The 23,174-nt window shown below is 35.1% G+C and overlaps 1 protein-coding gene across 1 annotated transcript; it reads left to right on the forward strand.

The window, feature by feature from the left end:
• Positions 1 to 18,442: 18,442 nt before the first annotated feature.
• LOC113492878 (nuclear receptor subfamily 2 group E member 1-like) lies at positions 18,443 to 20,434 on the forward strand. Its single transcript, XM_026870630.1, has 4 exons — positions 18,443 to 18,476; positions 18,795 to 19,136; positions 19,244 to 19,968; positions 20,118 to 20,434. Exons 1-4 carry the CDS (start codon positions 18,443 to 18,445, stop codon positions 20,298 to 20,300), a joined length of 1,284 nt encoding a protein of 427 aa, XP_026726431.1. The 3' UTR covers positions 20,301 to 20,434.
• Positions 20,435 to 23,174: the final 2,740 nt, after the last annotated feature.

Below are 23,174 nucleotides of genomic sequence, written 5' to 3' on the forward strand. Positions count from 1 at the left end.
GTAGGTTTTATTTAAAATCTTAAATAAATTATTGTTAAATAACGTTGCGTAACGTTAATGTTTAATAAATTATCGTAATAATCAAACTCTTCAAAAATATCCATTATTTCTATTACAACACAATTATTTGCTTAACTCAAAGGGAAATCTCTGCTCAAGCGCGGTGTCGACCACACTTGAGTAATCACACATCAAATCTCTACTTGAGTAGTAATCTAGAACTGAGTAATGATTTAGAATAAGATCTACACTCAGCTGAACTATGATCACCGAATCTATGCTTGAGGAGCGTTCTAAAATGAAATCTCAACTCAAATCTAGTTTTAAACAGAGATTAGGACTTGAGTAGCCTTCTGTAATACGGACCTTAATGTTCAATGTTTAATACAAGTAATATAGATAACTACACTTAATAGAGTCAAATATCGTCACAAAATAATAATAACCATGGAACTTCAAAATAATTAATTAAAAAAGGCAGTCATGTTTCAGCCTCAAACAGAATTATGGGTGTTTTATAGCTAAACATAATTACGACTGATTTTAACTAAAGTCACCTACTTATTACAATCATTGGTGAAATATTAAACACGAGCCTTACAAATTGTGTTCATTATTATAATGTGATAGGGAATTTAGTATTTAGCTACAACACGTCATAATTCTGAACTGGACTATTTTAGCGACTGTTACTAGACAAGTTATAGAAATTGTTAAAATACCTGTAGGTATATGATGACTGTTTGTGACCTAGGAAATTCACAATTACCTGAATATTTCGCGGCATTTTGTAAAAGTATTTAGCCCAAAATATATATATATTATTAAACAGTGTCTTGTAAAATCTTAAGACTTATACAGCGTAGCGCTACAATCGGGAAAATAATGCTGTCAGCGTTGCTGCATTGTAGTGCCACGTTACATATTTTTTCATATTCTTGCCTGTTTATATACCATAGTACCTAACACTAGTAACTAAGCGGTACGAAGATTGCCGGTCGGTTATTTATATATATCTTAAAATATACAGCGCGGCGCTACAATGGTGATTTTAATTAGGTATGTGTATCCTGAATATTCGTCAAGAGTTGCCAAAATAATCCATTTTAAATGGATTTTATACAGCGCACTGTCGGTAAGGCTGTCTGTAAATATGGCTGGGTCGATGTCGTGAGAGAATATTCGAGTAATTTAAGAAATAAACCACTTTCACATCAGTGGATTTTATGCCTTAGTATAAGTAGTGTGATAAACAAATTATAATAGTATCTAGAAATGTTGATGTACTTGCACAGATAACATTCTTGTCACTGTAAAAAGGTTTTATCTTATTATTTTATTGCATTCAAGGGACAATGAGAATTTCGCTATGAACAAAGATGGCGTCTGACATAGTTTATGCACGATAACTTTACGTTTTTTACGATAATTTTACGTTATAAATGTAATTTTAGAACTTCATCATTAAAATTCAACAAAGTTAAGAATTGGAAGTAACGGAAAAGTGTTTTTTTTTTAGCTGTTAGCCTTTTTGGTGAAGTTCTACTGTATAATATTCATAAAAGTTAATTATGTAATTCGTTCATTCATTCATCTTTGTTGATTCTTCTAGTCAAGTGCGAGGGGAAATTCTGGCATTGTCCTTTGGAATACTAAAAGTTGTTCTGCACTATACAATGCCCATGACGATGGACATAGTAAGACGTTTAAAAACGCAAAACGACGAGATGTCTCAAATTAAGAATGTAACAGATCATAATAAAGTTATTCCACAATTTAATGTCTCTTTTCTTACCTTTTTATATATCACTTACCTAATAGCCAGCAGTATATAAGAATATCGATATGAAGATTACGAAAAAGGTTGCATCAACAAGCTTTTTTGCTAACATTGTTGTGAGACATGGCTTTGCTCCAACCTTTCCAGACCTCTCGCACATATGTAGATACTTAGTTCGTGCACAAAGACACTTAGAATCATGAAAAACATTCCAACCCACAGCATCGTGCAAAGTGGGTTTGGCTTGGCTATCTTTCCTTCTTTTTTTGAAAATGACTCCCGCAGTAAAGAATTGAATCCTTCTATCGCAGGGGTTTTACAAACATACATATCATATGCACAAAGACACCCAGACTCAGGACAAGCATTCGTGGATGACACAAATGCTTGTCCTACGCGGGGATCGAACCCGTGACACGTCGTAGTTAATGGGTTTGGTGTGGTGACCTCAACCACTCGGCTATCCATGCAGTCTGTACTGTAAGCTGCTACAAGTATTTAATTTTGAAAAAATCTACAGAGAGTTTCAACGTTAACAATAGCGGTCTCACTCATCACTAGTGTCGAAACCGCTGTGCAAATAGAAATTAAAATCAAAATTTGTAATACAAATGTAAATAAGTATTTCAATAAATAAACTACGACTGTTTACCTTCCCATTTTCCGTAACATTTTCTATAAGTACTCTCCAATGTTTCCTCTCATTGTGCTTCCACAAGATACGTGATACCGCTTTAGTTTTGTCTCGGGCGGTAGTTCCGGAGATACCTGTTGCTTGATAAAGATTTATGGCGGCCAACAAGAGCTCGGGAATGTTTGAATAATGTTGAAGACATGTAATTACTTGTCACAGCATATATACGATAGGATCGATGGCAGCGTATTCTTAGCTGATGCCATTGAGATGGTTCTTCGTTAAAGCAGGGTTGGGTAGCATTAGAATGCGTATTTGGAATGGAGTGAAATTGGTAAAATACAGTCTGTTTTATAGTTTTTCTGGCGGCGGACCTCAGGTGATCTTAAAAATTTACAAGATATGTCGTAAAATATGGGGATGATCTCAGGAATTTGTAAGTCGATAGTTTTAGAGATACATTTTTATTTTATTTTATTTTATTTATTTTATTTATTTTATTTATTTTATTTATTTTATTTATTTTATTTATTTTATTTATTTTATTTATTTTATTTATTTTATTTATTTTATTTATTTTATTTATTTTATTTATTTTATTTATTTTATTTATTTTATTTATTTTATTTATTTATATAGGTTCACCAACAGCTTCTGTGTACAGTAATGCTTATGTATTTTGATAATTATGTCTAAGACTTACATTGAAAAGATCTATATGATAGACCCTATTAGCCCACTCGGCTCTGCGTCTTTTATAGGGTATTGAGGTCACCAAGCCAAACGGACAGAGCGCGACGTGTCGCGGGTTCGATTCCCGCGAAGGTCAACCGTTTGTGTCATCTTCCTGGATCACACAAACGGTTGACCTGCTTGTTCTGAGTTTTGGTGTCTTTGTGACCTGAATGTTTGTGAAATCCCTACGTTACAGGGATTAAATTTCTTAGTACGGACCACGGAAACGTTAAAAAACGTCATTTATATATTTATTTAATCTGGGTAATCATCGGTAAATCGGGCAATACGAGTATAAATAGAATATGTGAGACGAGTTCTCATTTTTTTGTGGAGGGCTTAAGTTTAAACAAAGTCCGTTCTAATGCTCCGTACTCCACGTCGACTTTCTCTTTCTCTCTGTATAACAAGCTTATTCACGAAAGCAATAGTTAAAACTCAGTAAGTAACAAATTAGAGTTGCCATACATCTTATTTTATTTTTTCAAAGCAAACAAGTTGACTGCCAATATCAACCAAGACCTATCGCTTGTTTGCTAAACATTCCTTTAAAATAAGGAGCACTCTTGTATATTCCTTGTTGTCTTTTACACATGTACTTCAATAATTTAATGAGTAAATAATAAATGATGTGGTGGTATCTTAGGGGGCCTATTTTCTGAGAGGCGTAAATCACCGCCGGAAAATTTATTTACAATACCATGTGCAAAAAGGCGTAATGCAAAAAGTTGAGGTGTTAATGGTATCTGAGGGCACGGCAGTGCCCCTGCCAAGTCTCGAGCAAAACGGGCACGGCCGTACCATCTTTTCTCGAAGCGATTCGCGGCTGTTTCGCCCCCCCTGTATCTTCGACGTGGACAAAGCTAGGAGTTTAGCTTTTCGGGGAATAATAGTAGGCATTAGAACAAGCTTAAGTTCGAAATTACATGCCAATTGAATTAATGGTTTAGGAGTTACGGTCGATCAAAGTTACACCATTTTGTCACTCACTGACTCACTGACAGATCATCAAAAATCTAAGGTACTTCTAGCAGACTTAGAAACTTCAAATTTTGCACCAAGATAGGTCCTTAGCCACATATAAAGGAAAAATTATAAAAACATTAAAAAATAATATGCCATAGAAAACAATTTTATATTTGCGGTTTGGCAAGAACATTATGTATGGATTTTGACTGCATTGTTAACTTTGTTCGTTGTTTAAGTACCTATTCAATTGGATGAATACATACATAGAATAGAAAAGAATAATATAAATGTAATACACAGACTATCATTAATACAAATTAATACATAAAATTCATAATTCATTAAATTAATAAAGCTAAAACTCCATTGTATTGCGATAAATATTGTATGCGCGCTCGATAGATGGCGTTGTACGTGTCTGAATCGCGCTATGGTTTCGTTACAAAGCGCAGTCTAAGTAGTACTTCAGAATAATTCGATAATTTTCATTTGATAGCGCCACCTGTCTATGAAAAACCATTTCGAAACTAAAAAATATTGTAGTGATAATTGATATTCGGAGAACTTTACGTGTTATTTAGTTTAGTTTAGCTATAGTTTGTAAGTTAGTAGATATATATATGCATATATATATAAGTTTAAGCTTGTTTACATTAGAAGTAACGAAGTCTCAGAGAAGAAACAAAAGAGATAGAGATAGAGAATGGGTTCTAAGCAAAGCAGTAGCTGAAGTCCTAGAAATTATGACACCTAAAAAAAAAGAAAGAAATACACTTACAAAAAATAAATGAGATCCCACCAAAAACATTAAATGTAAAAAAATGCCAAGTCTCTCGATGCAGTCTATCCATCGTAAAAAGTTTTGAGATCTCATAGAAGCCAAGTCCTATTCAAAATATTTTGTAGTTATAAATCAACATTTAGTAATTGTATCAATAGTTTTCTTTATATTATAATTATAGTGACTTGGCAATGAGCACAAATTAAAAGCTTCTTACTCCCGACTACATGCTCCAATACAATAATTAAGAATACCTTACGGGCCATCGCTTTATGAAAGTAAATGAATCGAGATTACACTAAGACTGACTGCCGTTGCCGAAATTCGGTTGGGACGACACGGATAAACCAAAAGAAAATTAATTTTGTGATATTAATGTTTACGCATGCGGTGTGTGTAACTTTCAACTCCTACAAATATGCCGTTTTATTTGTTTCTTCTTGTGCTCATTGCCAAGTCACTATAATTATAATATAAAGAAAACTATTGATACAATTACTAAATGTTGATTTATAACTACAAAATATTTTGAATAGGACTTGGCTTCTATGAGATCTCAAAACTTTTTACGATGGATAGACTGCATCGAGAGACTTGGCATTTTTTTACATTTAATGTTTTTGGTGGGATAATACATTTTCGGCAAGTGACGGGTGGACATAGCACATACTTAGAAAAAAAAGAATAAATGAAATATTTATAATTGTAGAGGATTTATTGGAACACGCTGTATAATGTACAGTGTGTAGTGTAAGCAGTCACCCGTCCCGCCTATCACACGGCAATACGCATTGATTTTATTTTGTCTCGCTGTTAAACCCCGTTCACTTACTGTGTAATAGAGACGGGCTGCGATTAAGCTCATTTCTGACAAGTGGGAACATGTCCGCGTCTGTTAGTCTGTGCGTCTGTGTGTCGCTTGTATGTGTGCGAGCTCGTGAGTCGGCGAGAAATCAAAAGGCTATTTATTTTGTTATCTGTTAAAGTTTTATACAGAAGATCAATGCTGGGTGATTGTTTTTATCTGAAATGCTTAATTTTTACATAAATGAGTTATTGACTGATTAAAAGAAACCAAAAAGTTGGGTTGCGAAATTGGGGAACTCATTCTTGAAATGGTTTGTCACTAACTATCTTTAATAGCTATAATCTATAATGCTAGTAAAAAAACCCGACTTATGGTGCAGTCAGAATAGATTTTTTTTTTGTAAGTATCAAACTATGACTGAAAATTATCCTACCATTTTCATTATCATCACCGACCACCACTGTAAACTTTTTTTAAAACGTATGTGAATTAGACGTACTTAAGCTGTTTGTAACACTTTAATTTAAATCAAAACCTGTAAAATAGGTTTATTATTTCAAACTGTTGTTCCACGATATTTGTATAAAAATAAAGTTTGTTCTATTTAAAAACTTGTAAACACCATCGGTAGCGAGTTTACTTACAGTGAATCCGAACACTTTGTGCTTGTGTTTGCTTACAGTTGTATCAGATACCAAACGGCACACACGGGTAGCCAGGGGGTGCTGGGGAAAGGGCCGTGGGGATCACCACCCATCACGTATTGATTAACTAAAGCTACAAATTATAATAGACAACGCATCTTACACACACACAAAGTATGCGATGTGAAGTTAATCCATGTAACTCAGCAAATTACTGCGTAACCTCAATTTAACACCGAAAAAACCAAAACAATAGCTATTTTTATCTGAAAAAAAAAACAAAACCACCAGTTTCAATAAACAAAAAAGTATTAATAAAACAGATAAGACAAAACTTAGAATGGAACGTTGCACTGGGGTACAAAAGCATAATAGAATTCACAAACAAAGAAATAATGAGGAGCGATTAAAAAATGACTAGCCAGTCACAAAGGCAGCCCGGAGTCACACATACAAAGGGTAATCTCGGTAAAGTGGCCCTAAATTAAAAGGCTCCCCTTTAGAACGAAAGCAAAATCAGCCAATCACAGCACTGCATTCAAATTATATCGAGCTTTTGACAGCAGAATGACATTTGAAGATAGCGGTGTCACCCTATAGCGCTGATGCGGCTGGCGATGCATTGTCCTGGCCATGTAGGAAAAAAGAATTATTACTAACCGTTGCGAAAAGTTTTGCTAATATTAACAAAACCAACCAAACAAGCAAACCTTAAAAATTGTTACATTCAAGTCTCTTTTTACTTTCAGTTCAGTAGGAGGAAGCCGGGAAAGTGTATTTTGATTGCAGAAAGAATCATAGAATTGCGAATAAAAGTTCTCCATACTTCGAAAACGCGTCGGAGGAGAAATACCTATAAAGAAAGGGAAATGATCGTTTCCGCCGCGGACAATACGATCTTCGGCGGAAAAACGACAGTCATAAGCTTTCAATTATCTTCAAGTAACTAAGTTTCAATTAAAATCATTTGTTAATCGGATTATTGGAGAGCTCTATCGGATACTACACAGTCTTGATAAAGGGATAGAGTGGAATGAGTCCTTCTGCTTGCGAATTTGCAATTAAATAATTCAATTAAATATGGTATTTGACAAAAAAAGAACTAGCTCACTAAACAGGTTTTTGACGGATCAGGCAAATTTAAAAATAGATACGAATTTACGCTTTGACAAAAAAAACAAAGGTACAGTGATTTAATATCATATGCTTTTTACTAGAAAATGATGTTTTTAGCTCCCACTACCAAAACTTAAGTGTTTTTTATCTTTTTATATTACGTTATAAATGATAGGATAAAATGAAAAATACGTACTTATCCAATATTTTTTAAATGTATCTCGGACTATACAGATTTACCTAATTATGAGATTCCATCGAATACAATATTGTGTATTCAAAGTCTAACAAATCTATAATAAATAGACTTACTATGTGTCTATTTACATCTGCATCTTTCCAAATGTTTGTCAATAACTAGAGTCCACAAACAAACTGAAATCCAAGTATTTGGTTAATAAGGCGCTGGCCAATACCTTGAATAGCTTGGTATACAATCTCAAAGTTTCCGAGCGAGGACGCGCCACCGACGGACGACGACGACTTCCAAACATCGCTTTTGTGGAACATTTCCACCCCATAAAATATAGATCATAAATCGTCAATATTATAACGTTTACAGAATTTAATAATACATTTAAAATATCTTATTCATTTACAATTATTTTTTTCATTTGTCTAAAAATGTTAAAACGGAACATTTTTTAATAATTTTTCGTATGTCCGTCCGTCGTGGTAGCTTAACATGTCTTTTGCTTTAGTATGAATTTTAATTAAAATAAAATCGTATTACGAAATTTACATAAAAAGAAAATGATAAATTCATAAATTGTTTAAACTTTACAATTTATGCAAGTGAGAGAGGATATCCCGCGCATCAGTCGTGGCAACGCACTCAAAGTGCCAAATTCAAATTGGACCATTAAATCAAAAATCAATACATAAAACTGTTTTAACTGAGAGGGATTTGGGCATCACAATTTGGTAGTTAGGTATATAATTAATGAAAAAATTATTGATGAAAAAAGTTCGCGGCCCCCCGCAGAGAGTTCAACAGGTGTAAAGAACAATAAAAAAGCATTGCTTATGTAAGCGCTAACATTTTGATGGGATTGATTTCGTCATCGGCGCAAGGGGATTGCGCCTGCAACACCCCCGTCGCCCCCACCCCCTACTCCGCACCTGGACGCAGGTCCAGGCTCAAGCCAGCTCGCGCGTCTATCAACATTTGCATCTTCGCGGCTGCATATCTAAAAACTATTAAACTGTGGTAATTTTCAACCAGCTCGGATTTAGGTAAGTGTCTTTCTTTTGCTGATTATTTATTGTGTTGCACATTTTGCGTTGAGAATTTAAAGAGATAATTCAAAAACATGTCGGTCCTATTTAACCGTAGGTAATAATTAACAATTCCCGAATTAATATATTACAAATCATCTTATCACATTTAGTTGTTGTTTAAATTTCTATTGTGATAGTTTTCGGTGCGTTATTGAAAAGTTTGATAACATATGCCTCCAAATTGTCAATTGTTACGTAACGATGAAATACATCGCATACCTATTGACGATATTAAATCATTTCTGTTTTTAAGATTGTGATTAACATATCAGATATTATAAATGTTTCGAGGTCCCGTTTTTGTTCGGTAGTAAGGTACTTATTAAATATTGCTTATTATAATTAATCTAATTAAAAAGTGTCTGTTTTTAGAAATTTATCTCATTCAAATATTATTTTTTAAAGCATAGACAGTGTAACGTGGATGAAAAGTGAGTTTTAAACATTAATACGTCGTGAATGTTTAGTGAGTGTTAACAATTAAAGTTTGAAATAACTTGCTCGGATTCCCCTTACGCCAGGGGGCATTGCGGAGGGCTTAACAAAGAAATATAACATACTTTTCTTTAAGAGTCTAGACAAACAGTTTATTTAAATATTGTGTATTTTTTGTTTTTTTCTTATAATGCTTTTGGGAATCACAATTTGCCTTCAGATTTACACAAAATGTAAAGTGGTTTTTGGTACTAGGTAACGATATGTATATTATAGGTTTTAAAGTGAAAATGTTTAGGTGCTTGGTCTAGCACACAACACTTATTTAGCACATTTTTATTAGTTTCAGTTTTCATAATTTCTGAAGAGAATAAATCAGTTATAAGCCAGTGCTCTTTTAATGGGAAAAGCTTTCGGTTTTACTTTTTTTGTTTCCGACGGGGAGTGTTATAAGTTTGATTCAATGAGTGTATCAGTTTGTGTGACACCCTAGACGTAAAGAGTAGTGATTGAACGTTTCAAGTTGATTGAATGTTTCAGACATCAAATCATCAAACTCAGTAAAAATAACGAGATGATATTGGCAATTATAAATCGATTATTCTTTTAGGGATTTTTCAGATTATTTAATTTTTAACTTTGTACAATAATAGGTATTTAAGTCTATTAAATTACTTACTAGTTAAAATATTAGAGTAGGTCATTATTACCTACTTTAAATGAACGTCAATCCTTCTAAATAAACATTAAAAAATGGTGGTTACAAAGTCTAATTCCCGGAATAACAGTAACAAATCAATCATTCAATTTGGATTGCATTAAAGTGAATATGAATGACTGCAAATGGGCATCGCATGGGGCGGGCCGCGCGCCCCGCCGGCTCCCGCCCATCCCTGCGGCCTGCGCCGGAGTCGCTCAAACCCCGGCCAACCCTCTTGCCACTACTGACGTGACTGTTTACCATAGTGAAGTGAACTAGACTGTGTGACTTTGTACTGTGTCTAATACTCAGCTTACATTTCGAAAATAGATACTTGTTTTTTAATCAGCGTATAATATACCTATAGACATTTTTTTTAATTGTGTCAAAATTTCGACCTTTCGTTGCGACAGGATTTTTTGAGGTAACATATATTTTTAAAGTACTTTGCGGTTTATTTAGAACTTCCTAAGCGAATGACTTAAGTTTTATCTTAAAATTTTACATGACCAATAACTAATATTAAACGCTGTGTTTTTTTTAATGAAAACCTATCTACTAACATTAGTGACTGTTGTTAACGAAGCCTTACATTCAAGCTGTTTTTGCGAATTTAAATACGAGTAAAATACGCGAAACATTCAGTTGCCGAATGTTTCGTGTTATTTACATTATTTTCCAGCTTTTTGCTCCGCTGTCGTAAATACAAACTTGTTTGTTTACAGTCTGAAAGTAGTCATAACGAGAAATGCTTTGCTAGTCATAAACAAAAATTAAGTTCGTTTCGTTATAACAAAATGTGAAGTAGTAAAAACTTAAAGACTTCGTGCCACTTAACTTCCAAATAAATGGTTAATATTTTGTAGATTTATTGTATCAAATGTTTACGGAAGACATGAAGTAATCTTAAGAATTCGTTTTTAATTAGTGACTCTTTGCCTAAATAAATTCTAGTGTCTTTAGCTTAACAGGTAAAGGGTTCGTTATAAGGACAACCAAGTAATGTTTTTAACGGTGCAATATACAATGAGAACTGCTCTGAAAGTTGTCGGGAATAAATATTGTTTACCATTTAAAAAATTCTGTTCATGAGATAATGCATAAACTCTTAATAAAAATAAGTTAATTTTCTTAGACCACCTAGAACTAGTTGGCTGCGGTAGGTCGACTGTAATCATATATGCTATTATTTTATTCTGTAAAATGTTTAATTTGAACCTTGTGCTAGCGTTAATAAGATTTAACGAGCTGTGCGCACTTGCGAAATCGACTGCTATGCGGGTCTTGAGAGGGACAAGTGTTACCGTCAAGGAAACTTGATATTAATATTATCTCTTGATTTTTATAGAAAAGGGGTTGTTATGGTACCTACAATATAGACAGTTTGTGATACATAACCTTTATGTAGACCACTAAGTGGCTTTTAGTTACTTTGATTTATTACTTTGCCGTCATTTGCCGTTGAGCAAAAAGTAAATGTATCAGCTTTTAATAGTGTTGCGCATTTTCTTGATATTGAAGACCAAGGCTAAGTTGAAAGCTCTTTAATGCTTAAGTATTTTTATTTTTAGTTTGATCATATTTCTTAACAATAACACAAAAAAATCTTTAATAAGAACCAACTGACATTATGGATATTGTGTTAAATCCAGTAACATTTTAAACACCCCGTCGAACATTTCGAGCCTTCTTTTCTAAGTATCTTTTCTAATTTTCCTGTCAAAATAAACAGAAAAGTAATTTCATTACGAATGCACGAATTAATCAAGGCTGCTTTTGACTGCCGTAAAATACCCGGTCTAATCACGTGGTAACATTCCGAAATCACTTAAAAGCATTCGAGACGAAATGTCCAGTGCAAATGATTCCAGTATTTGCTTTAAATATTACCTCCTTACAGAAAACCGCCAAAGGTATTTCGTGGAAAGTTTTCATTATGAGATCCCTCGGCCAAGTCTTTCAGAGGGGCTTACTTGGTCGTGTACTGTGGAGAGACTTTCATTTCTCTTGTTCATTTTGTCGCCCGAAGTCATATCAAGAGGAAAATAATTCTGTACTCTTCCTTATAAAAGTGACTCGCAACGTTAAGTCTTCAAGATTAATTTAATATTCGTGCCGCGTCTGTATTTTCATACCGTAATTTTATATTCAATCATTTAAATACTTTTATGAATTCCTTTTATGCCCATTACGTTTTCTAAACTTGTCTGAAAGTCGCGAAGGTCTAGTTGTGATGGAGTCATAAAATCCAACTCTTATTCAATGTTGAAAACCAAGTTGCTTATCGCAAGTAGAATTTTTCAGAAACTTTTGATACTTTATATTGTTAACTCCAGTTGCGCGGAGTCTGAAGTAGCAGTAACGATCTCTCGTCACCTGCCGTCATCCGTCTGTGCCTCAGTTGTTAAAATTTTACTTGCACCAATAATTCTCCGTTGTTAAACTTTTGAAACCTGATTTATAAAAAATTAAATGTTATCTAAGTAAATATTGCGCAAATTAATTAGCAGAGAGCCTAAGAGTCATCTGATATTACAAATATATTATTACATTTCCTCCAATCGGGCAAAACTAATTATTAACGTTCTCGGTTCTATGAGAGGTATTTAGATTAAAGAAAATGCTTTCACGGGCTAAGATTCCTGCCAGACATTTCAGTTTTATTTTAAATTTTGTCTGACGTACTAGTTCTGCTAATCGCTTATTAATATTTCTCCTGACGTCAGTCATACTAAATGTTCAGTAAATCCTCGTTACGGGAGACACACGAGCGAGCAACTTACGTGCATGTCACGTAACTGGTACTTAAGCCTAATCTGCTATTATACAATAATAATGTTCAGAGGTTGCGTTAAATGAATTTCTCATACAAACCAATAACCTGCGCCGTTAAAGGAAATTAATTTTCGCTTACTTGTCAAGTTGTTAAGGTTTCCTATTAATGTGCTCCGGTCATGCCTATTGGCTTAATTTTTAATTGTTTTAACACGTCAACACGTTTGTTATCGCGTCTTGATAGCATTACATGGGACAACGCGAAAACCAGCGTAAGTCACTTTGAAACAACTTCCTTTAACATTTTAGTTTTTGTTTTTAATAATTTCTTGTTTTACTACGAGTTTTTATTTTATATTTTTTTTTTCGTTACGTTAAAGTTTCTTCTGCTAAAAGAATATTAATGATCTTATTTTATACAAATGAGAAAATAAAAAATCGTATGTTTAAAACTTTTTTGCGGCGTAGAGAAAACAGTAACAATAACATTGCAATTAATTTAAAGGTGGTCATAGCACAAAGATAGAATTCTGAGCGACGGCGTTAATTTGGAATGTGCCTTCATGTCTGGTCGGGATAAACAATTTGGCCTTTCAACTTCTTACCTTATTTTAAAGGTGAATAATTAGTCTGTGTTCTTTATGAAAATCATTCCTTCAGTACGTTTTTAATCAATTCGATAGTTTTTAGGAGGAAAAGTTTTTAGGAGGCATTAAATGTCTAGCATTTAATGCCTCCTAAAAACTTTTGTGACTTCTGCAATTTTAAGTTTTATTTTTGACAAATTTAGTTAAATATAACTATTTAAATATAAACCTTGATCTCTATTGAATATTTCTAAAAGGTGCATTGAGATGTCAGTATCAAGTCAACACAGACCCTGCTCTATAGTTCGGCACCACATTAAAATGCATTACATCCAAATATGAGGTATTAATAAACCCATACATGTTTGTTATTACAGCAGCTGCGTAGAGTCAATCTAAAAAAAAACGGCCCGCAAATTGTCTTCGCTATTTAGGCTCAAACATCCAAAAAAGGTATTAGTGATTTTTTGTCGGATCTCAATTGTAAAAGCAAGAAGCTACCGACTTTCCGATGTTATTATTGGTGTCGCTATTGTTGTTGGCCCCGCGCCCCCGCGCCACCGCCCGCGCCCCCGGCTCGCAGCACACCAGGCCTTCGCTCCCGGCTCATCCACCCTTTGTCCCGATACTTACCGGGATTATCGATCCTAATAACCTGTTTTGCGAGACTGTAATTACGTTTGCAAAAAGCATGCAATCCTAACATCTAAGTGGCCGACAGACAATAGAGTGAGAAACTGCTACTGTCCCAGAGCCTCTTCCCCTGCTCCAATGCAAACAAAATGCCTTTGTATTACACATTGTTTGATTTCCAACAAACCGCTGACAATGCTAATCGTTGCGAAATGCTTTATTAAAATTTGTATTTTTGGTTATTGTTTACTTTTTAATCCTTATACTTAACAGCTACCAAGTTTTAGCTTGAAGAATATTTTTCTACCAATTTTAAAACTTGGTATTAATTATGTAATCCCCATTTGAATACGCTTCGCAATTTCACATACCTTTACAAAGCTCTTTTTACACTTCACTTTCAAAGATAAAACAACTGTCGTTACAACTCCAGCGTCATACCACAAATGTCAATCCAATAGAGTTTAGTTCACACGAAACTTTGTTGTATATTCAAAGTGTTCTGAATGAACAGCTCTCGATGTGAACGACTCTCCGGCAATGGCCGTTTACGACAAGTGCCCGCTAGAACAATAAGAATAATGAACAAAACACAAGTAGCTCTCGGCTTTGTGCCCAAAAGATGTCAGCCACAAAGCCACACACAATACAACTTTATTTTCTTACATTTGTTGCTATTCTTGATTGATTCTTTTCTCTGCATTCGTTTTGAAGTGCCCTTGAAAACCGCGAGCGAAAGATTTGCACTCGACAATTATTCCTTGCGCATTTCCTGTGTGAAAATGTAACAGATGAATGAAACTATTTTTTAATAGCATTCCTTTTTATTTGCAGATATTATGAGAGCATAGTCGAGACTTCAAGATGCATTCCGTACCTGCCTCTTCAAGTGAGTATTGTGCTTAAATAGAAATTCTTTAATTAAAATAATGAAATAATTCTACATTAATGAAAGTGGACTTGGACAAGATATGTTTCATACTTCAACTACAATAAAGCTTTCATAAAAGTATTAAACGTATCGAATAGTCTTGTAGTCAGTCTAAGAGAACTGTTACGTACAATAGCCAGTTGTCCGATTGCAAACTTGAGCTTGGCTGAACAATTTCTCACTGAAGCATGCTTGGATGAAATACTTAAGTAGGTAGAGTCTTCTTTAATATATATTTATTACCGGTAAGGATAATGCGGAATTGCAAATAATTATATTTTTAAAATCAATTTTTGAGCTTCTGGGTTCGCGATGAAAAAATTAGACTAATAATATTAGTATTAGTAGTGTTTATCTGTAACCGATGTTCTCACAGGAGCGACAAGTTTTGTCGTAGCCAAATTAGGGACTAAACTTTTAAAAGGTTTAGATAGTAAAGAATTAAAATAAATAAAAGGTAAATTATTTCCAATTCATTGATATCGTTCGACAAAGCAAACGCACAAAAACATCCCACTCTACAAAAACGCAGTATAGTTCACATAACCTCGCTATTACGATGTTTTATAATTTACCATTCGTTTGGGCTATCAGTAGTTAATTAGCTGCGAGATGACGTGTCCAGGGCAATTTACCCCATCCTTGCATCCGCGGGATTCCCACGAGGTGCGAGGAGCATCTGCCGCGCGCCCCCACCCCGCGAATACTCGTATGTGAGTGCTCTGATACCGGCTATTATTATATCTGGTAATGAGCCTATTTGAGAACGATAAATAAATAAAACGCTTTGATAGCTTTTTGAAGAAGTTTTTTTTAGGATTAGCATAGGAAACATTTAGATAAATATTTCCGAGTAAATGCAATTAAATATTGCAGATTATTATTCTGAACGTAAAAATAATAACTATTAGGTATACTTATACTTGTTGTTTTTGTGATATAGGTAAACAGAGTAGGTAATTAAAAATATTTAAAGAAGTAGGCTTGTCAAAATAATCAATAGACTATTTACAAAAATCACAACTCACGCTAACTTTAAATGTAAAACAAAATCATGAAACGAGATAAAAAAAACAATTTTAAAAATATAAAACAAATTGCCAAGCTAACCTCACAAAAATGACTCCATATCAAAAAAAAGTCAATAAACCAAATTGAATACCTATATCAATCAAACAAAATTGATGTGGGAACTAAATAACTAGTAGAATATTAGAAATAAATTGCAATTGGGTCGGCATGGCATAGAGTTGATGAGTAATCGCGGCTTGTGCGAGCAGGCGGCGGTCACGCAAGCTCGCTGCGAGCCTGGGAGCTGGCGCAGCGGGTCCACGCCGCACAGGTGGCTGGTCGCACGTCCGATACCATCGTTAGGGATGATGTACCGATACGCCTAATTATGGGACCACTGTTTATGAGTGTTGAGTGTTAAAGGTATGGGACGCTCTGCACTCGTATTACAGCCTGGGGTAAAAGTTAGAAACTAACCGACAAATATCGGTGAGGTAACTTCAAATGTCAAGTACTACTGGGTCCTAATTCTTCTATCTACAATGGCCGATGAATTAATGAAATTTGCCTAAAAATTACAATTCTCTTAAGCATTTTTCTACACTATAATCGGAAATGTAGTACTGAACGGTACACACAATTAACTTCCAACTATTGTGTTGGCAAAATTCTTAAGAGATTAGGAATGATTTCAAATTTAATTCTATTGTCATTAATTCATCGGTCATTGTATAAAGCAGAATCAGGGCCCTGTATTATTACAGGACAAGGAATAATTGATCTAAAACATCATTAAATTAGTGTTTGAATTCTACACCCAACTGGCATAAAAACAAGAATCAACTCTCAAATTACTGAAAGCATAGACAAAAGTCCAAACAAATAAAAAGTGCGGCAAAGGTCCTTAAATCGGGCATTGTGAACAGCTTGTATTATAAAGTTGTCTATTCACGGGCCTATAATCACCGAGGTATCTGGGCTTTGATTCCCATCGCTGTGCGTATTGTTTAGGACGTACACTCCGAACACTCGACACCGCGCTTCCTGTATTGCAAGTGTATTCAGGTATGAATGTAGGCCGTCTTATTCAGTTTGCCTTTATGCCTTCTCGACTGGCCGCTTAGGGGCGGCGCGGGTAACATGGCGTCTTATCTCAGCCGTGAGACCGGAATGTTTTGTGTTCCTTTTGGGGTACGCTCGTGTGCAGAATTAATTTTGTGTTTGATTTTGTATGAATATATGAATAATTTATTTCTATCACTTTTTGTATTAAGGCGTGTTTCGAATTTTAATTATACTAAGTACATAAGCTTATGACGTTTATGAAAAAATAGCTTTATGCACTGAAAATACAATAAAGATACGAAATAATATTAACAATTTAAGCAACAGATTTGTTATTTCTTTTCTATTCCTGACATGATAAAATTTTAAAAAGTTACCACTACTACTATTAAAACTATCAGGAATATCCTACTAACAAGAAATCCCTAAGAAATAAACGCAAAATTAAACTCCTGGAACATGCGGAACCGTCACACTATTAAAGAGTCTTTAGAGGCATTCTATAAAAAGTGCAATGAATAGAGAATCCCACATAATTGTCTGAAGATAGAATTGTTCGGATAATATTTTGACATGAGAATTACAAAGCTTTATAAATCTATTTAATTCGTTGTCAAACATTCGCCTGATTTCTTAATATAAAATGAAATTAAGTTACTACCGTATTGATTACGTATTGAAAATAATATTACTTAACGGATCGACTGATTCCAACACCATAGCTTATACCTACAATAATCACAACTGCTAAAACCGCAACACTCCATAATGACGAATTAATACGAAAAAAGCTTTTTTTCAAACGAAGCAGAAAAAGTAATTAAAAAATTTAACAAAACTAACATTAAAATAAAAACAATCACACTTTTGTTAGCTAATTAAAACAATGGCTATAAAAAAGGCTCACAAGTACAATAATAGCATTGTTTGAGTGCTTGGCTGGTGATGGTAGGGTAGCAGTGCATTAGCCATGCCTCCCCTAAGGGCGGAGCGTCGAAGCCCCGGGAAAGACCGACGGCTGTGATTTATTAGTGGGTGTTGCGAGGTCCTGACATATACATAAATTGATGACCATCTCAAGGAGTCCTTTAGATTGTGTACATGTTATACAGCGTTGAATATAAGGTACAATATGTACTATGTACTATTTTCCTATTTGTAGCGCCTGTTTGCTGTTTTTGTCTTCTACCAAACCTTTTTGTTTATAATATCAGTAGTTTGGGCCTAAATACTACAAATTAATTTTGATTTGATTTAATTTGATACGATATGACATTAAAGACTCCCCAATTACTACTTAACATTGTGGTACAGTAGAGATAGAGAACCTCTGTTTTATGTGTAATATTAGTCACATGAATGTACTTACCACTAACGCTAATTGCTAATTAAACAAAAGCCAAAAAAGATAGGAGGCAAATTCAAACGAACGCAACCGAACAAAATCGTTTTCACGGCAACTCTATTACATCATTATGGACAAAAGAACAAAGACTCAAATGCGACCAATGACATTCATTTATAAAATTACTGTGACTACATTAAATTTAATTCATTATGGTAATACCAATCAGATTCCCGCCAATACCCCGTAAATATTCCCACCGCGTTAAATGCTGCTTTCCATTATTGTTTGCTTAATATATTAATTTTCATTTTCCTTTTGTCAACGGTTGTCGGTTGCGCTCTCGATCGCACTTGTTGAACCGCGAGCAAATTATGTGGCCAACCAATATTGATATTCAAGTGATCGTTCCAATTGAGAGTTTATGCGAAGGATTCACATTAAATACATTTCAGGAATTTTACTCAATTAGGTCTCAATTAATGTTTACAGATTTGGTGATTAAGCTCTGTTAGTCGTATTGAAAACAAAATGTTGCGATGGGATTTAGGAAGCACCGTTAAGATTTTTATCATCAATGCCACTGCACACTAACAGATTTTGTGTTGAGGTCCTTTTATTTTTGTCAATTCCGTTTCAAAATATATGATAAATGTATTCTACCCCCAGGTCGTATACTGTACGACGTGCCGTGCGCGGTGTGTCGCGACCACTCTTCGGGCAAGCACTACGGCGTGTTCGCGTGCGACGGCTGCGCGGGCTTCTTCAAGAGGTCCGTGCGACGCGACCGACAGTACGCGTGCAAGGCGCGCCTGCCCGGCGGCTGCCTCGTCGACAAGGCGCACCGGAACCAGTGCCGCTCCTGCCGGCTCGAGAAATGTTTAGCAGCTGGCATGAATAAAGAAGGTAAGGCTTTTAGCTTGGAAATTATATTATAGTTAGATTTTTGTGTCATTTTGTATTCGTTCTGTAGTAAATAAAGGAAATATTAAGTTTGTTTACTTCTGTTACAGCTGTTCAACACGAAAGAGGACCTCGAAACTCCACAATTCGCCGCCAAATGGCATTGTTACTCAAAGATCCACCGTCAGACATGAGGCCGCCAGCACCACCTATAGACCTAGTCTTACCAAAGCACAGCCTGCTCCCGCAACCAATTCCCCTTTACAACCCGTACACGTTTCCGTCTCTAAGTCTGATCAATCCTCCAGTACTTTCAATACCTCCGCCGCCTCCCCCACTCATGGTGAACCCCATCCTGTACGGAGCCAACAGTCCCGCCGCCATTTGTGAGGTTGCTGCTCAATTGCTGTTCATGAACATTCGTTGGGCAAAAAGCATTCCCGGCTTCACGAACCTCAGCCTCCAGGACGCGCATCTTCTCTTGGAACGCTCCTGGAAAGATGTGTTCGTCCTCGCCGTTGCCCAGTTCCTCTTCCCTCAGGACTTTAAAATCTTGTTGGATAGGCATACTCCAACAGTCACTGAAAAGGACATCGACCTTTTTGAAGCAGTTCTTCGGGAAGTGACGAAGCTTCGTGTCGATACTAATGAATATGCTTGTCTCCGAGCCCTGCTACTGTTCAGCTACGGATTAGATGACCAAAATCTGGGTTTAAAAAGAACTGATTCTCGGAAATTGCAAGAGACCGCCAGAATTGCAATGATATATGATCAGACAGCTTGTATGCTGAGCGATGTAAGTCTGAAATACTTTTTTAAATATTTCTTGTGTAGGATTTCTATTCGATGAATTAGTTTATTATTAAACAATTAAAGTGCTAAAGCTGCAAACCAGCGTCTTCATGGTACATATTGCACACTACATTGAACCTACTTTCCAATCAAAACAGGTCCACCTGAGTAAAACTATTGTTTTTGTTTCAGTATTCACAGCGATCGTACCCGCTGCAGGCGACGCGGCCTACCGCGCTGCAGAACCTTCTAACACTGATCAGGAGCGTGCCTCGATTCGTGATTGTGGAGCTTTTCTTCCGCGCGACGATCGGTGAGATCCCCATCGAGCGCATCATTGCCGACATGCACGCCAACAACAGAGGGTTCGACTGACTGGGGGACCCGTACATCACGCTGTGGCTGCTGCTACACATGCACCCATACTACGTGTACCCAATACTAGGAATCTACCGGAACGAGGACGTTATGTGGTGCTTAACAGAGATCCGACGACGCAGTTACTGAAAACTGACCAAAACTTTTAGAATATTTGTAAATAGAATTTTCATATATACATTGATCTGTGTACTAAACTCGAGATATTAATTTATTAGCACGTAACTAAAATGACGTTAGGTTAAGTGATATCAATTTATAATTATGTGGGAATAATTATTTAAAAAGCAATTTTATCATAATTATCGTTTCCAAAGTTCATACTTGACGTTCCATTATAAATGTTGTATATACTGTGGAAATGTTGCATGTTTACAAAATATGAGTATTTTATATCTACCATAGATTTAAGAGGGTCAAAAAAAGGTGCACAGGTATTTCTTATAATACCACATACACCTGCTTACCTACTGTATATATTGCAATTTGTGAAGAGATAATAAAAATATGTAAATAATAAAAAACGAACTTAATTACTATCTAATAGTCCTAATTGAAATACTGATTAAAAAATAAGTACACTGTATAGTCAACTTCCCTGTATGTTATACTTATAATAGTTTAAATCGATTTTAACGATGTATAATTAATATAAAACATATCTCTTATATTTCATGAACGTTTTACTGTAGGTGTCCATTTAAAATCTTGTTGTGAATGTACGAAATTGTAATGAACTTACCAGTATTCTTTTTTGACGTGTGAGTGTCAATTAGAAATACAATAAATGTGTACATAACCTCTCTGGGCCAATTTGGAAGACTAAATTAGGAATCTAGTCAAATTTAACATATTTTTTAATTAAAACATTCCGTAATGAGGTGCCTCTTTATAAAATTGATAATAGATTTTCCAGGTTCCCAAGAATGAATTTACTGATTGGGTTTTTAACTTTCGACTAACTGTTTACTTACTGTGGTTCACTTGAGATTTTAAGCCATGTTTTCTCAAAGTTCTTAACTAAATATTTGTATATAAAGAAACCAATTATTTTTAAGAATGGGTGTGATATTCGTGCTCCTTATAAAACATCTTGATGTGCTAATAATACTATCGATGTATGTATATGAATATAAGTGTTAAATATATAAATGTCTATTACATCCGCTTGTTTATATATATCTGTACGTAATCCTAAACAGTATAGATTAATCCCTATGGTCAAATCCCCTTTCTAAAGTGAGTAATTACGCTAATTGAAAATATGCAAATCGAAAATCCTAATACAGGTCACTTTGGATTATTGGACAGATGACCTAAAGGTAAATCGCACTACAAAGGGATGATGTAAGCCCAGAGACTAAAGTGCAACAAAAGAAACGCGGATTCTTGATTAATGGTATATGGTCCTATAAAATGTTTCGGGATGATCAATTGTAACAATTATCCGATATATTGAGTTGATAAATTAACTTAACCCTTATATGTTCCATTAAATGTGAGTACTTCGGCAATCATATCGTGTCATGAAGTTGTTCGAGACGACTCTGCAATAATAATTAAGGGTAAGTGCACCGCGCTGTCCCGCGCAAACACACGAGGCCGGAGCCTCACCGCGACGTCGACAGCGGCATGTGTGTATTATTGTGCCCAAATCCCCGATTAATCTCAAACTTTTATGAGCTTTTGTTCCCTCCCTATACAATTTTTTTGCTTGCTCATCCCATCAACAATTAAAACTATTTGCTAACTAATATCATCTTTACCTCTACAGCATAGAGTTCAGTTTTCTACTCACAAGCTGTTATTGAACTCTAAACCAATTTTGAACTCTGTGGCCTCTAAATAGAGTTTAAATTGTTTACAACCTACGGCCCTGCATTTGTTGTGTCTCCGACAGTTCATAGATTTCGTTTGCGACTATTTGTATGTCATATCAGACATAATAGCTCCCATCCTCACGGATTTATTGGTTGAAACCCAATGACAGTTGCTACGGTTTTTGACAAATATGCTCTTGCGTCTCTTTCGCGCCCGTTGTTTTTTTGTTTAGCTATTGAGATGGGGCTATAATAAAGACCTACTTAGCGAAATTTGTGTGTTGTGGAGTGAATTTAGTGGAGTATAATAGGGTGACAGTCTATTATGTCCGCGTCATCGTTAGGGTACGTGACAATATTTCTGAATGTGACTTATTGTCGTCGGTTGATGCGCCCCATAATATGTGACTCCATTTTATGAGTCATTTTTTTGATGCTTAGTACCTTTGATCCGCAATTGTAAAAGTGGGTTCTCACAGCGTATACCGTTACTTTGTGACTGCTGGAAACTAACGCTATAGGTATGGATTAAAGCAGCTGGTTCTGAGGAAGATTACAATTTTGCTTTGCTATTAATTTGTGGTAATGATCAAGAACCAAGTTAGCAATTACCCATTTAAATTAATTGTACTAGATATATCCTATAACACATTAAACCAGCTGAATTAGAAGGAAGCTACATGAATAACGTTAATTCACATTGAAAAACTTGAAACATGTTCCAAACACTATATCTATATCAAGCTGATTCAAACTATCGGTGTTCAATATTATAAGTTCTTGAGTCATCGCATTGCATAAGGTAGTGGTTCCACTGAGAGCTGCCGCGATGTTATGAAGAGTCTATTTTTTTTGCGTTCCGAAGTCAAATGGCACTTGATCGGATCTCCATTATCACCAGGTTGTATCATATAAACTGATGTAACTAGACAGTTATAATGGTGTACACAGGTGGTGTATTAAAAAATAAGTACATATTTCACTCTAAAACAAGTTGATAAAAATATTGACCAAGATATTTTAATGAAAAACGTGGCGTTATTGCCACCTT

This window comes from Trichoplusia ni, chromosome 1 (genome assembly GCF_003590095.1).
Source record: "Trichoplusia ni isolate ovarian cell line Hi5 chromosome 1, tn1, whole genome shotgun sequence".
Taxonomy (NCBI): Eukaryota; Metazoa; Arthropoda; class Insecta; order Lepidoptera; family Noctuidae; genus Trichoplusia; species Trichoplusia ni.

Coding starts and splice junctions, on each gene's coding strand:
- LOC113492878 (XM_026870630.1), top strand. CDS start 18,443: ATGGTAATACCAATCAGATTCCCGCCAATACCCC. Junction 18,477..18,794: donor CAGATTCCCGCCAATACCCC/GTAAATATTCCC, acceptor AGCACCGTTAAG/ATTTTTATCATCAATGCCAC. Junction 19,137..19,243: donor AGCTGGCATGAATAAAGAAG/GTAAGGCTTTTA, acceptor CTTCTGTTACAG/CTGTTCAACACGAAAGAGGA.